Raw genomic sequence first — 14,012 nt, 5'->3', positions numbered from 1 at the left:
GGAATCTGATTTGTTTGTTGCAGCACCACAAAAGATCTCTTCTAGTTCAAAAGGCCTTTCAAAATATAAAACAGCTGTTTTCTTAAAGCTATAGGGTAGCTAATATAATTTACTTGTGAAAACATACTATCTGCAGCTAAAGTAGAAGCTGCTTTATCACCACCTTGACCACTAAGATTAGGAAATGGCTAATTAATTCTCCTGTTTTCACTGGAATTAAAGCTAGAGCCTAAGGAGACAGACTCCCACAAGGGGAACTCTGTAACACACTGAATATCAACAGTGGAGTAGTCTAGAAGTTGCTTCTCCAGTACTGAGTCTTGATCAGATGACGTAATTACAATGTTTTAGCAAAAGAGGCCTCAAACATCACATCTGTACCAGCGAAAAATGTGACAGTCTCAGATAAACATCTCCCTGTCAGCCTCCTGTCTCCTCATACAACACATGGCCAAACTTTCACCATTTTATGTTTCTCCCTAATCCACAAGCAACATCTGTCAGTCTTTCTTTCTGTGCTCTGGCAATTCTCCACTGCCCTTCTTACAGGGCTCAGTGTAGTTTCTCTTTCAGCAGCCGTGACACACAGGACTTCAGGATGAAGTTGTGTGATCACACAGTCACCCTTTTCTGAGAGGATGGATGGCCAAGGTCAACAGTCTTCTACTCTTGAGGCAGACAGGGGAGAGGTTTCACCTAGGCTTTGGGAGGGGGAAGCAAAATTTTTTCCCCCATGCCTGCTCTTTAGTTCTTGATTTTTTTCTGGACAAGGAGGTACTGATGATGAGGATAGACAGGTGACCTTCAGGCTTTCCACTCAGAGCACCATTTTCTCCTCTGCAGGCACAGCAGGAGTAGGTGTCTGGGCATTACAGCCAGGTGATGCATCTCTGACACACGCGTTAGTTTTGCTGGTGAAAGTATAAGGAGTCTCCCTTCAATGCAGTTGCAGAAAATGCTGTAGTAGTGAGCATAGCTGCAAATATTAGGAAGCAAATCAAGGAATCAATTTTCTGAGCAGGTTTTGGAAAAAAAAAACAGTGCTGCCCTGTTACTTTGCCTCCAGGCTCCAAAACCCCAACTTCTTTGACTATCACATCTGATGCAGCCCTAGGGTTTCTGAACTATAACACAGTCCTTACTAATTTGGGGAAAGAATGTTGAGGCCATTTTCATCCTCTTAAAGAAAAAAATTCAGCCCAGGTGCATATTTTTTGCTATATACTTGGACAATATAGCTGTACTCTTTCAATACAATTCTCACTGGTGAAAGCTCTCTTTTAAAGAAGTGACAGTTGGAAATCTGCCTCACAGGACCTAAACATGTCCCCACCACAAGCAGCATGTACCTCCAGTTTATTAATGCTGTAACTGTGATGATCAAGTGAATGTTCAGTCTGGATAAGGAAATGCACTGGGAGAACCTAAACTTTTTTCTGAGTATTAGAACAGCTTTTAGTATTTTTTTTAAACAGTCACCATTTGAAAGTGAATGGGGTACTGCATGCTCCTGAAACTTCATGCATGCTTCTGATAATGATGGCAAAGACTGGAAATCCCATGATAAGCTCATCTGTTTCAGAGAGCAATATTAGTAGGAAATCAAAATACCTCATAGTTTTGTCTCTCTGTGGTCATGTTTAGTATAATTAAAAATAGCTTATATGTGCACTAATAATGCATATTAATGCTTCCAGAGGGGACACAGACAGGGATGGGACTTCATACGTCAGAAGTTCATAGCTGACAGAGATTTAAAATTCTGATTTTATTTGAGCTGTTGAAAGCAGATGTTCTTTCTCACCTCAGAAATGAAATACAATGGTGATGATAAAAATCAGTGCACAGCAGCATGTGTCAAACATGCAGCAGAGTCAGGCGCCTCATGCTAGACATTTATTGGGTGATGTAGTAGCTTATTGACAAGTCACTTCTGCAGGCTTTATGTTTCCAAGCTGCAGAAGATTCTCTCACTATTTTTTTATTTGTTATGCAACACCCCAAGGATACAAGATGCTGTATTATAGACAATATTTGTTATGATAAAAGTTGGCAATGGTTGAGCCTCTACTATCTCGAAATCACGTCCCATCACTGTAAGCAGTATTTTCTGTGTTTCCTTGGTACTCCTTTTGGATGAATGATTTCTCTCATATTTTGTTTTGATTATAGAACCAGGTTAAGGATCATCTCTTTATTTTGTGTTTGGACCTGAACATACTTCTAGGAGCCACAATAATGATAAAAATCCTAATAATAATAATAATGATGAAAATCCTCAAAAGGAGTTCCTCTTACTGCGGAGACTTCAACAAGCTTGTCATCCTCACCAGGAAAATGGCCAAACAAGAGACCTTCAGACACCATGTAGATCTTTGTGTTGGCCACACAGTAGGAGTTGCTCTGTTTTCCTGCCAAGAGAGGACAAGACTTTTCCATAGGAACTCCCTTGCAGCTCCCTAGCTGCTTCACCTCACAGTCTGAGAGCCACAGCATGGCTGGGCAAATATCTCATGGCTTTGAGGCACGGTACGAAGTGATTTCCTCTGTTGAGGTACCTGCCAGTGCTGGCCTTCAGCCAGTGCCAGGTCCTTCAGACCCTCGTGCTGTTGCACTTACTGGTTATATTTGTGTACCTGAGAAAAATTAACCACTGTCCCTCATAAATTTATTGCGCTTTGGATAAGGAGAGTGCATTTCATCTCATTTGACTGCTCTCAGCTGAGTGGGATACAGGTCATCTAACTACAGCTGAGCTAGTAACCTGCCAACTCCTCCTTCAGTGTCAACAGAGAGAAAGGCAATTTGGGGGTGCAGTTTATCCAGCTGACTTCAGAATACGATGAATGTGCATCCAATGTACCTATTTTTCTCCATTAACTATAACAGGAGTCTTGGATAACTAGTTCATACTTAGTCAGGTGAATGAACCACAGGATCAGATTTTTTAAAATTATTTTTAATGACAATGAGATGGCAGGGAGTTGTAGGCCCTCCATCTCTGCAAGATGAACCCATAACTATGATCATAGTAATAAAAACACCTTGGGTAATGCATCACGGAAGAAAAGGAGATTATTTTCAGGTGTAGTATACGTAGCAGCAAAGTTCCTTGGTATTTTCATGTGGTGATGAAACATCTACCTAGTATTTAAACTGTTTTGAGTGTAGTGCTGAGAATAGACTTTGGGCAGCTCTGGAATAAGGGGTGCTCAACTTCTGATCGCATCAAGTCTTTGTCTTCTACATGACTTCTCTTGAACTGAATCCAGCTGCTACTGCTGTATTAAGTAACAGTTTTGCATAAAAAACCCACATAAAGGTTCAAAATTTCCTCACATGCTGCCAGTATTCTTTGTTGATGCCCTCACTTTGTGATGAAACTTCCCTCCCAGACTGGTTAATTTTGAAAGATTTAGACTGAACTTAGCTTAAACCTGTTTGGCCATGTTTGTGATACAATGGTATTAAGAGAATCATCACTCTGTTATGTAGCTACAATCTGCTTTCCCTGGCAGGATAAAGCTGTTACTTTCTTTTTACTTTCTGCTTAACTGCTGACAGGATGGATCATAAAACAGTGCAAGGTTATTGAGAGGTTCCTTAATCATTTGTCCTGGCCCCAGATGCAGTGGTAATATTGAAGGTTTCCATCGGTATTTCTGCAGCACTTGCTACAATAGCATCTGTGACCCAACTCAGAAAAACATTCCTTTTCAGACGAGCTCTTTCACATGTTTAGCTTTAAGCAGAGGTTTATGTCTCACTGTGGATAAAGACTGCAAGGCTGGGGCTTAAGGAAAGTACTCCTCTGTGAATGCTTTCACGATGTATTTCCTGGTCTGTGGGTGTGCTTTAGTACAGAGCGAAATGCTTAGCAGGACTTTCCTCAAATTGAGCGAAATATGGATTTCCATCAACCTTTACTTTTGTCTTCTCACGCACATAAAATATTATTAACCATGCATCTGTTTTCTTAAATAAAAATGCTGATAGTTACTGATGGTCTTGAAAAGAATTAATTTTGGGACCTAGGCATGTGTTTGTGCTATAGGTTCTCAAATAAATTTAAGAATTTAGCGGGCCTTTCTTTTACTATCATTTTCTACACATCTTCCCTCCATTGTTCAAAACACCTCCAGGAGATCCTGAAACACAGCATAATGCAAGGACCATCTGTCTCAGACCGCAAAGAGCAGTGCATACAAAAAAAGGGGTTCTGCAAATGTGGGTTCTGCTGACTCACTCAGACATCGAAAAGGGTAGGGTATTTTTTCTTAGGCAAGAAACATAGAAGCTTGGGAAACATGGAGAAAGCGTGCAAACTGCTGACCTGCAGCTCCTGATATGAGATTGTCAATACTGATTCTTAAGAAAGGGCCCAGTTTGAACAGTGCAGGCTGTGTGTGGGATTTTGCATCTGTATGACACAATGCATAAGCCAAATATTTGACTAGCATAAATCAATGGGGAAGTGAACTCCGCATCTAATTTAAGCCAGCGTTCAAGGTGAGAAAGGCCACTGAATGTACCACTGCTTTTTAATCTTGTTCCTTTCCAATGTTAACTACTTTTAACATTTTTCTGGCATCTGAGATTGCTAGGAAGAAGATACATAGCCCATTATGGTTTCTTTTGGAAGGACAAAAGTTGTAATTATCCAAAAATCACAATGCTAACCCACATTATCATTTCCTGATGTCCGTGATGTTGCTCATAGCCCAAATAGAGGAAAACAGATACTCCCCTTTGAGTTGAAGAATAATTTTGGAACACATGAGAGATCAGTGTTATGAAAAACATACAAATTCATTTAAATATGTATTGGATTTTTATCTTTGGGTATGAGATCCATTCTTAGATAATTGGAAAAATTATATTAAGAGCAGCAGTAGGCTGAAGAGATAAGAATGAACTACTTAAACCTACTACTTTGATATTTGTTACTGAGTTCTTCGCAAACATTTCTTGTAGGCAATAGTTGACTATAAGATGTACATTCATGGGTACCAAAAGTTTAGGACATTTGGAGCTTTACAGTTATATGTATGGCTCCACAGGTAACTTGTGCATTTCAAGATTGTGTAAAGGACATTGCCCTGGTCCTTTGCCAATGGCTCCTTCTCTTTCTCAAGCCATAATGTATGTTTTAAGCTTTCTGGGGACAAAGGTTACAATTTTGCTACCTATGTGAACCACGCCAAGTGCAGTGAAGTCCTGCTCCACATTTAGGTTGTAGCCATTACAACCAACAACTCCCACAATGTTGACAGTTCACCCCAGCTGACTGCCAAAATCTGAGTCAATGTAAGGGGAGTGACAACATGGCAAGGAGAAAAATGAATGTTCCTCTGCACCAGGAGGCTCAACAGCTCAGCTTGAGTTAGGTCTTACCTGGCAGAATATGAGGAAAGGTGTAAAAATAAACAACAAAAGAGCACAGTGGAATCCAAGCAGTACAAGACAATGAGAGCAGAGTGGAGAATGAGTGGGGGACTTGGAAGGAAGGACTGTAGTTATCAGAGAAAGATTTAAAAAAGAAAAGCCAGGGTATCTGAAAAGTGGGAAACAGCATCTGTTATTTCTCCTGACTAGAGTCAGGAGAAGCAGACAGAAGGCAGTTCTGCTCCTCTTGCTTCTGTGAGGAGCTGGACCTCCCAAAAATGTCATTGGAGGTTTGACCTCTCTGCATGCTTTCCCCACTCTTTGCCCAAGTGCACAACTCCCCTTGTGTTCAAATGCTGATTTTAACTGCTGTCTGATTGATATCACTGTGAGGGAGTATAAAGTCCTTGATCATCACATGAAGGGTAGGTTTGGGATGCTGTTGAACCTAACACCTTTTTCCGGTTGCACATTTTGAAACATTTATTCACCTTTCTGTGCCAAGCAGCACTCTTCTAAGTGGGACTTGTCAGTCAGCCAAAGTATGTTTGCCTATGTCTAAACAGATCTTGAATTTACACTACAGTATATGAAAGAAGTCTCCACATCTGCGTGGTGCTAGCAGCCCTATGGCACATCACCTATGTTATTATCTGAGATCGTAAAAGACTCTATGGTTTCATTTGATGCTGTACTTTGCAAAACAGAATGACTAGAAATGAATGCTTTAGAAAGATTTGGTGACAATGCACTATTCAGCACTGCTGTGTTGTAGCAAGAGGGTGCCTGACTGAAAAAGTTCAGTCTGTGATGTCTGAGGTCATAGGGCTGTACCCTGCTGGTGGGGTTGATGCACCTTTCACACTCTTTAAATTTTTTAAGCTTTTGGTTTTGAATGCTTTTAAGTTGTGGATAGCTCTCTCTATGGTCAATGTGTATACGGATGAGGGATGTCTTTCTGGATGCTGAATACCTGTCTGTGCTCTAGCAAGTGTTTAGAAGAACATTTTAGGTGAGAGTATTGTAGTAATCTCAAATGAGTCACACTAAACACATAGGGTGGCATTGACTGTTTCTGCATTGTTTTGGTGCTTAGGTAGATTGGAACAAAATTAGGTGCTTCTCTTCAGATGTTTTATATCCAAGTAGTTGCAGTGAGATTTGTTTGACCAAAGATCCACCACATTCATACCTCTGGTGAGCCTGGGCTTGCTGGGCAGCCAGCAGAAAGACTTTCAGTGTGATGTAGCACACATCATTCTCTAAAAGTGTCTGTATTTCTCTATCTTGGCTATAGAGAGAGCTGAGACTGACTAGCTCACAGGCAAAATAGATGTCCACACTGTAAAAGCCTACAACTACTTGCGATTCAGCCCTCTCTTTTAAAAGCTAGCAGTATCTTCAGCTTGTCATCTTGTCTAGTGTCAGCAGTGCTCAGAGGGAGTGACCATATTTTATCTCAATGCTGTTGCTGATACAGGAAAAGGCATCTGGAAATTCTGTACTGGATAGGGATCGCTGTGAAGAAATTATAAAGTCAGCTGTAAAATCTGTTACCTCCAGGAAGAAACCAAATGTAAGAAAAAGGACATCAATTATTCTGGCATTATGCTGGTAGGCAACTGGTGATCACATCAAACTGCAGAGCTTGGACAGGTGTGAGGAAACATGAAGGGGCAACAGATTCACTTCAGGGTTTAATATGCCAGACAATGCTGACGGGAGCTGACAGAGAAGTGGTAACTCAGTTCCAGAGGCTCTCTGTGAGTTTTGGATGATCATGGTTTATTTAATTAGGACACATTTCTGATGACTGCAGAGGGAATTCTGTAATGAGCACTGCTCTTTCCATTTCCTTTGACTGTTCTTCTCCAGTTTCGAATATATGAGAACCAGTGACAGAAGGAATATCTTGCACACATAGGCAGGCTTTGTCAATACCACTATGATGCATCAATTATCAGAGGTACATTTATTTATTAATTACCAGAATTAAAATCCTATTGGAGATGCATTTTTTGGTAGAAAAATTATTGCTACCAGTATAACTTGTTCCCCTTTCTATACAATAGTATACAAGGGATAAAATTAGTTAATTTCAGTATATTCAGTCCACCCTAAGGAACTTGTATAGCTTTAAAAACACAAAAATTCTTAAAATGGTACAAATTCTTGCTTCAGGAAAACCCAGAAATCTTTGCTTATCATAAGAAGGCATGTATACTTTTTCTGTACTCTTTCATCTTAGGTTTAGAACTTATTTTGCTAATATAATAATTATTTATAAAAACTCATGATATTCAAGTAAAAGAAATGGTAAAGCTAGTCCCAAATGACTGCCTTTTACAAGAAGTGGAGGATGAGTATCCTAATTTACAGCATATCATCATCTCATTTTACAGGTTCTTCGTAAATTCAGTCGAAGTCTTAGATGCTGATTCAGCTAGAACACCTTTTTACTGCAAAAACAGGAAAAGAGTCTTGTTAATGGTTAATAGATTTCAGTTTTAGTATCTTTGGTTCCATTACCATGCCAGCGCTGGTCCTACACTTGCATGTTTTGCAAGGTTAAGGTGACAGTTTGCGAATGGGAGTGAATATAAGCTGTGGTTCTTAGAATAACTAACTCTTGAAGCATTGACCTCAACCTGAATTTCAGCTTTCCCAGACCAGCAAAAATTTGGGTAGCTTGTTTGCAAAACCATCTTGAAATTCAGTTACTGGTGCTATGTATTCATATTCCTTCCGAGCTATTGTCCGTAAGTATTGAGATGGGCTTTCCAGTTTTCACCACATATAAAATGTATGAGAAATCACCTATGAAAAACAGCCATCTCTATAATGACATGTGGCATCTTGCTAGATCACAATGTAGTGTTCTGTACGGGCATAAATGAAGAGCAAGTAACTTATTCTGAGTTAACTACATAGGGAATTTTCAGTCAGTGGAAGGTAATTATCCAAAAATGAACTTGGCCCGTATGTACAGGCTAACATCTGTATCATTGCAAAATAAATGCCACAGATGTTTTAATAACAAATAACAGATGCGCTCCATTTGCCTTAGTTTCAGATCTCATCTAAAAATATTCATCTTATAGATGACCTTTTCCTCCTGCCCCTTCCCCAGTCCTATACAGAGCACTTGCTTGCTACCGGTTCAGACTGCATTGCCAGCTTCCTATACTTCAGCTTTGCTTTCAAGAGCTGATGTCTTATTTATGATGGTTGGCACTGCAGCCCTTTATTTGCAAGTCAAAAAGTACAGTGAACTGCATGACCAGAGAGTACAGCTGAGAGCACCAGCCCAGTGCAACACAGCCATTTATGAAGATAACCTTTTACTTGGGTTGGAGGCAACAGTTCTCAACAGATCTGGTGAGTCAGTGGAAATAAATACTCAATGCCTTGATAAAGGCACAAACACAGATGTCAGAAAGCAGCAGCCAAATAAACCAGTACTGTTACAGAGTGCTGTGCAATATCAAGTTTCTGTTAAAATGATATTTTTAAAGCGAATAACAACTTTAAACTAATTGGGTAGATCTTTGTTGAGAATGTTCTCCCGTGGTAGTGGAGAATGCTCATATATATCACACAGGTGGAAAATGCAATGACTGTGCTAACGCTGCTGCACAGCCACAGGGCTGAGACTGGATGAGAGGCCACTTTGGCTGATTTGGGCATGACCCAAACGGTAGTCAGGATGGGAAAAGGCAGATGCATCTTGCACTTTGTAGCATGTAGAATGTTGTGTTTGCTCACCATGCTGATGGGCCCTCATACTAGGACTGCTTCCAGCTGTATCACCTGCCCCTTCAATGGTGTCTCATGGCTGTCACCTAAGTTTTGGCACCCGAGGTGGCTTGTTGCAAAGGCACATGCGTTGTGCTCACCAGGTGAACTCATTCAGGTTGTCTATAGGGGTGACTCGGGATTCATGCTGGCATGGCTGGCCAGCTCAGGCACAACAGAGATGCAGTCAGGGTCTGCCAGGTTCACTGGGGATACAGTAAAACCCGCATTTGTCAAATAACTCTGAGAGCTGTGATGGAAAGGGTGAGAAAGCAGTTATCAACCGTTCCTAATTTATATAGAGCACAAATCTTGCAGATCAGTCTGGAGCCAGGCACTGTCAAAGCCCAGGAGATCTCTGTGTGTTCCTGTTTACCCAGATACCCTTGGGTGTCCTTGTAATGCACCGCCTTTTTGTACAAGTGTTCCATGTGCTGCACTGGAGACAGGCTGTAAAGGTACTGCCTTTGTGACTTCCCCCTTTGCTTCCAGAGGACATCTCTGTCAGCATTGGAGCAGTCAGAAGAGCAGATCAGGAGAGCATCCAGCCTGGAAGAGTTGCTTCGCATCACTCATTCTGAAGACTGGAAGCTGTGGAAATGCAGGCTAAAACTCAAGAGTCTGGCCAATTTAGACTCCCGCTCTGCATCACATCGCTCCACCAGATTTGCTGCTGCTTTCTATGATATTGATACACTGAAAGGTAGGTGCAGGTTTGCGGTTGAGTCTGATCTTGGCTTCAGGACCGTTGATTTTTGTTCAGTAAAGTGTTAAGTACCAGGAGTTTCCCAGAATACACCCATACTGGAAACAACAGGGCATGCAAGGAAAATTACTTCGTATAAAAAATGTCAGGCAACAACCTGAGTATGCCTCCCTGTTTTGCAGCCAAATCAGGCTTATTTTTCTATGTATGCTCTCTAAAGGGAATACGTATTATATATGGATTTGTCAGTCCACAGAAAGGAAGGGAAGTCAACATGCAAAGTACACGTTGGAATGACTGACCAAGGGGCTGGCCAGAAGCATTATGTTAAATCTCAGAATTTGTTTGCAGGCAAAAACTGCAGGCATAGAAACCCTTCTTCCCCCGCCCCCCTTTTTTTTTCTTTACATGTGCTCTGATACAAGGCACTTCAGCAGCAACAATATCCGTGTGGGAGTTGCAGAGGAGGGAGGTATTGCCCTAATCTCAGTCTCAATCTCTATCAGGAAGTCTCTCCAGAGAGAAGTACATCTTGAAACAACCAACCAACGTCTGAATGAAAGGAATCACAATTTATTCCCTCATCAAAAATTAATATTGTTTCTTGTAGGTGAGAGACTCAAGAGACTTTAAATATTCATAGATGTAAAATAAAGGATAAGTTACTATACTATGGTCTAGCAAATAGATATCCTACAGCAAAGCTACACTGTAGTGTGAAGAAGGAGCTATTCTTTTTTGTTCTGATGTGGTATGATTGTATCACTTTCCTTTTAGGATATCGGTTATTGCTGGTCCTATTCGAATGCCACTTTTATAATAACCACAGCCACATTTACACACCATTACTTTGCTAAATTATGGCAGAGTAAAAGTCTTAATCTGCTTCTCTGAGACACAATAGAGAAATACCGACATAAGTGCCAGTCTGAAAAGGGTTTCCATATCACAAACACAGTTTTAAAAATCACACAGAAATTTTGTACAGAAAAAAGGTAAATCCAATACACACTGGAAGAACAATAAAGAGGCATTTAATTAATGATAACCATTTTGTTTACATACCTTTACAAGCCTACACAGCAACATTATCAACCCATAGAGTTATGTAGAAGTAGTACCTAGTGTCAAATGCTGTAATTCTCTATTCACTATTGCTCATTTAGTGATCACTGGCATTTCTGAAAAACTATTCCTTTTGTCAAAACAGCACGACAACAGAGGATGTTATCAAGTGTTACCGAGGCAGGGCATATTTCAACGGGCTTTTTTCCATGGCAGAATAATGTTGCTGTTCAGGTAATAAAGTCAGGTGACTATAGTCATATAGATGTAAATTTCTGCTTGAAACAGCTGTTGGGTCACTTCCTACTTTCCTTCTCCCTAGACAGAGAGATATCAGCCTTCTCATTCAAAGTCAAGCCACTGAAATTTAAGTTAAAAAAGGCCTATTGGGTCATTTCTCCATTCTTCCATCCAGTGGAATAACCCCAGGACAGAAACTACTTTTGTTCTAGTATCTTAATATGTTCAAGGTACTAAAGCTTTTTCTAAAAAAACCCCAGACTTACAAACATCTATTTCTTTCCCACACCCTCTCCAGTCATTAGGCATTGACCTTTTTGCCAAGGGTATCTGCTTTCTTTTAAGAAAGTCTTTAGACAAAACCACTCTGTCAAGGGTCACTGCTCATTGTTTCACTGCTTGACCATCTTCCGCAGCACCCCAAACTCCAGCAGGGCGAATTCAGGAATTTGTTCCTTCTTTCTAGAGCTTTAACAATGAATTCCCTGAAATCTTGCATCACTCTGTCTAATCACAGTCTCCGCTGAGCAGCTCAGCTTACCTAGGACTGAGTGCTTTCAAGCTGGAGTCTGTATCAGAGCCAAGTTTCTCAGCAGCTGCCCTGTGCTTGCTCACAGGAAAGATCCGAGTGACCATAGTGCTTTGGAACAAAATGTGACACACACTTCTTTGACTGCCCCTTCCTATAACAACCCTTCTACTAAAGAAGTGGTTAATAAAGTGAGGATGTGCGCAGTTGGAAAGGTCAGCACTGCTTACACTTGCTGAAGTGACATCTGAAGTGACTACATGCACATACCTGAATGCGTTTGGCAAACACTTTATTTTCTATTTCAAGGCCTAGGATTAGATTGCTGTTTTGATAGACTCTAGAAAATTCTCTCAATTTTAGTAATTCTTCTCTTAATTTATGCTGTAAAATCAGAATTCCTGTACTTTTTTTCATAACCGGAGAGTGGGGTGAACCAACCTTGGGGAAGAACTTTGTGCCGGAATAAACAAACTGATTAAAACACACACAGTCACTTGGAAAAAAAAATTTAAAACAACAAAAGGAAAGTCAGGTAGGAAAGAGAAATAAATGCTCAGTTGAAGAAAAAGTATTCCATGTAGTAAAAGCATTCCAGAATTTTTAATTTTTTTTTTAGATCTTCCCTGCAAATGTATGCACTGCTTGCACAACAGTAGGGAGGAGGACTGCATTGGAAGAGAGAGCAATTTTCTTAATAGTACAGAAGTTGCTTTTAATCTTTCAGAAGCCTGCTGGAGGAGGGCAGACAGGAAAAATGTTTTTCATAATCTTAAGAAGGATTTAAAGCATAAGCATTGATGACTCTCAAGTAATTCCATAACTTGAATCAGGTAAGCAATAGCCAAAAAAAGCAGGGCCACCTCTTAACAAGAGTCGAGGTAATATTATGAAAATGTCTCTGTTCTCTCCCTCTGGTTCAGGCAGTTAATGCATTATTCCTTCTCACAGAATTTGACAAATCAGTCTAAAATAAATTACTAGGCCACAACAATTTGATATTTGAAAGATACCACAGTGCATTGTATAGATAGCTCATGCCTGAATTCATATTCCTTTTATTCAAACTTGAACCCCCTGATGGTACTGAGGTATGAGCATGTTTGTCTTGGATTTCATTAAACATTTTGGAAACGGTGCTCGCTGGCTGACATCCGTTAGGAGTATTAATACCCTCTGACCACGGTCTGTTAATCATTAATATGCTTTTGCAGTTGGACCCAGGCTCTACAGAGTCTGTGGTGGGGTACAGGCAAAGAGAGGATAAAATGACAAAAAGGTCTACAGGGCATGGGCCAGCTTTGTCAGATAGACACCGTGGAGCTGACTCACAGCTAGGGAAAATCAGTGTAGCTTTACCTAATCCACTGGAATTAACCGAGATTTTGGTCATCCGTGGTGAAAGCTAAAGGCGGACAAATGCAATGACCCCTCTGCCAGTGCAGCTGGTGTAACTCACTGGGATAATTTTGCACTCAGACCCTCTCTGGTCCTTAGATTGATCCAAGTAAGTGCAAATCAAGCCGAGTAACTGCAAATGGCATGCCAGCACTTCATTTTTATTTATATAATGCTTCTGCCTCACTAATCAGGAGTTTAACTTTGCCGTAATTGATTGCTCATAAAAATGGTGTTTTCTCCAGTCATAGATGAAGAATGGCAAAAGACTCAATGTGTGCCAAGGGAAACCTGCGTGGAAGTTGCCAAAGAGCTGGGTACAACAACCAACAAATTTTTCAAGCCTCCCTGTGTGAATGTATTCAGATGTGGAGGTTGCTGCAACGAGGAGAGTCTGAGCTGCGTGAATACAAGTACAACTTACGTGTCAAAAACGGTAAATGAGGCAATTCATCTGCTTTCTTTTTACCTCGAGTCTCCAAGAAGGGAGGGGAAGAAGGATGATTGGTTTCTGAAATCCTGTTAAGAAAGATCTGTCTGCACTATCATAACAAACAGAAGAACTGATTTTTTATTCATGTGGAGTGAATGCAGACATGGGCAATAGCATTTTGTGTTCACATGTGCACAGATGGAAAATCAGGACCTGAAAAAGTGAATGCAGGCTCACTGAAGTTAAGAAATTCAATCCTTCTTTGATGTATTGTTACTTGGACCTGGGACCTCTTGAGAGTATTGGCTCACGGGAATTAAGAGAGAATTTTGGAGAATTTTGCTATGTGAGGCCAGGAATCCAAGTGCTGCATTTTCAAAATTGCCATCAGGACCAAAAAAGCTGGTTAATAATTTTGGATGTGCAGTTTTGTGAGCCTAAAAAGAGACATTTTCAGCAGG

General features: G+C 40.6%; 1 protein-coding gene across 1 annotated transcript in view; it reads left to right on the top strand.

Annotated features, from left to right (window-relative positions):
* The window catches only part of FIGF (c-fos induced growth factor (vascular endothelial growth factor D)), a gene marked incomplete at its 3' end in the record, with an annotated part of 25,895 nt that overhangs the window by 9,033 nt on the left and 2,850 nt on the right, over positions 1–14,012 (top strand). Inside the window, exons 2-3 of the mRNA XM_010135155.1 lie at positions 9,673–9,883; positions 13,364–13,554. Coding sequence (XP_010133457.1) covers positions 9,673–9,883; positions 13,364–13,554 — 402 coding nt within the window. The remainder of the gene's footprint in view (positions 1–9,672; positions 9,884–13,363; positions 13,555–14,012) is intronic.

The sequence above is a fragment of the Buceros rhinoceros genome, unplaced genomic scaffold (genome assembly GCF_000710305.1).
Source record: "Buceros rhinoceros silvestris isolate BGI_N320 unplaced genomic scaffold, ASM71030v1 scaffold21444, whole genome shotgun sequence".
Taxonomy (NCBI): Eukaryota; Metazoa; Chordata; class Aves; order Bucerotiformes; family Bucerotidae; genus Buceros; species Buceros rhinoceros.
This window is presented reverse-complemented; position numbering and strand designations above follow the sequence as displayed.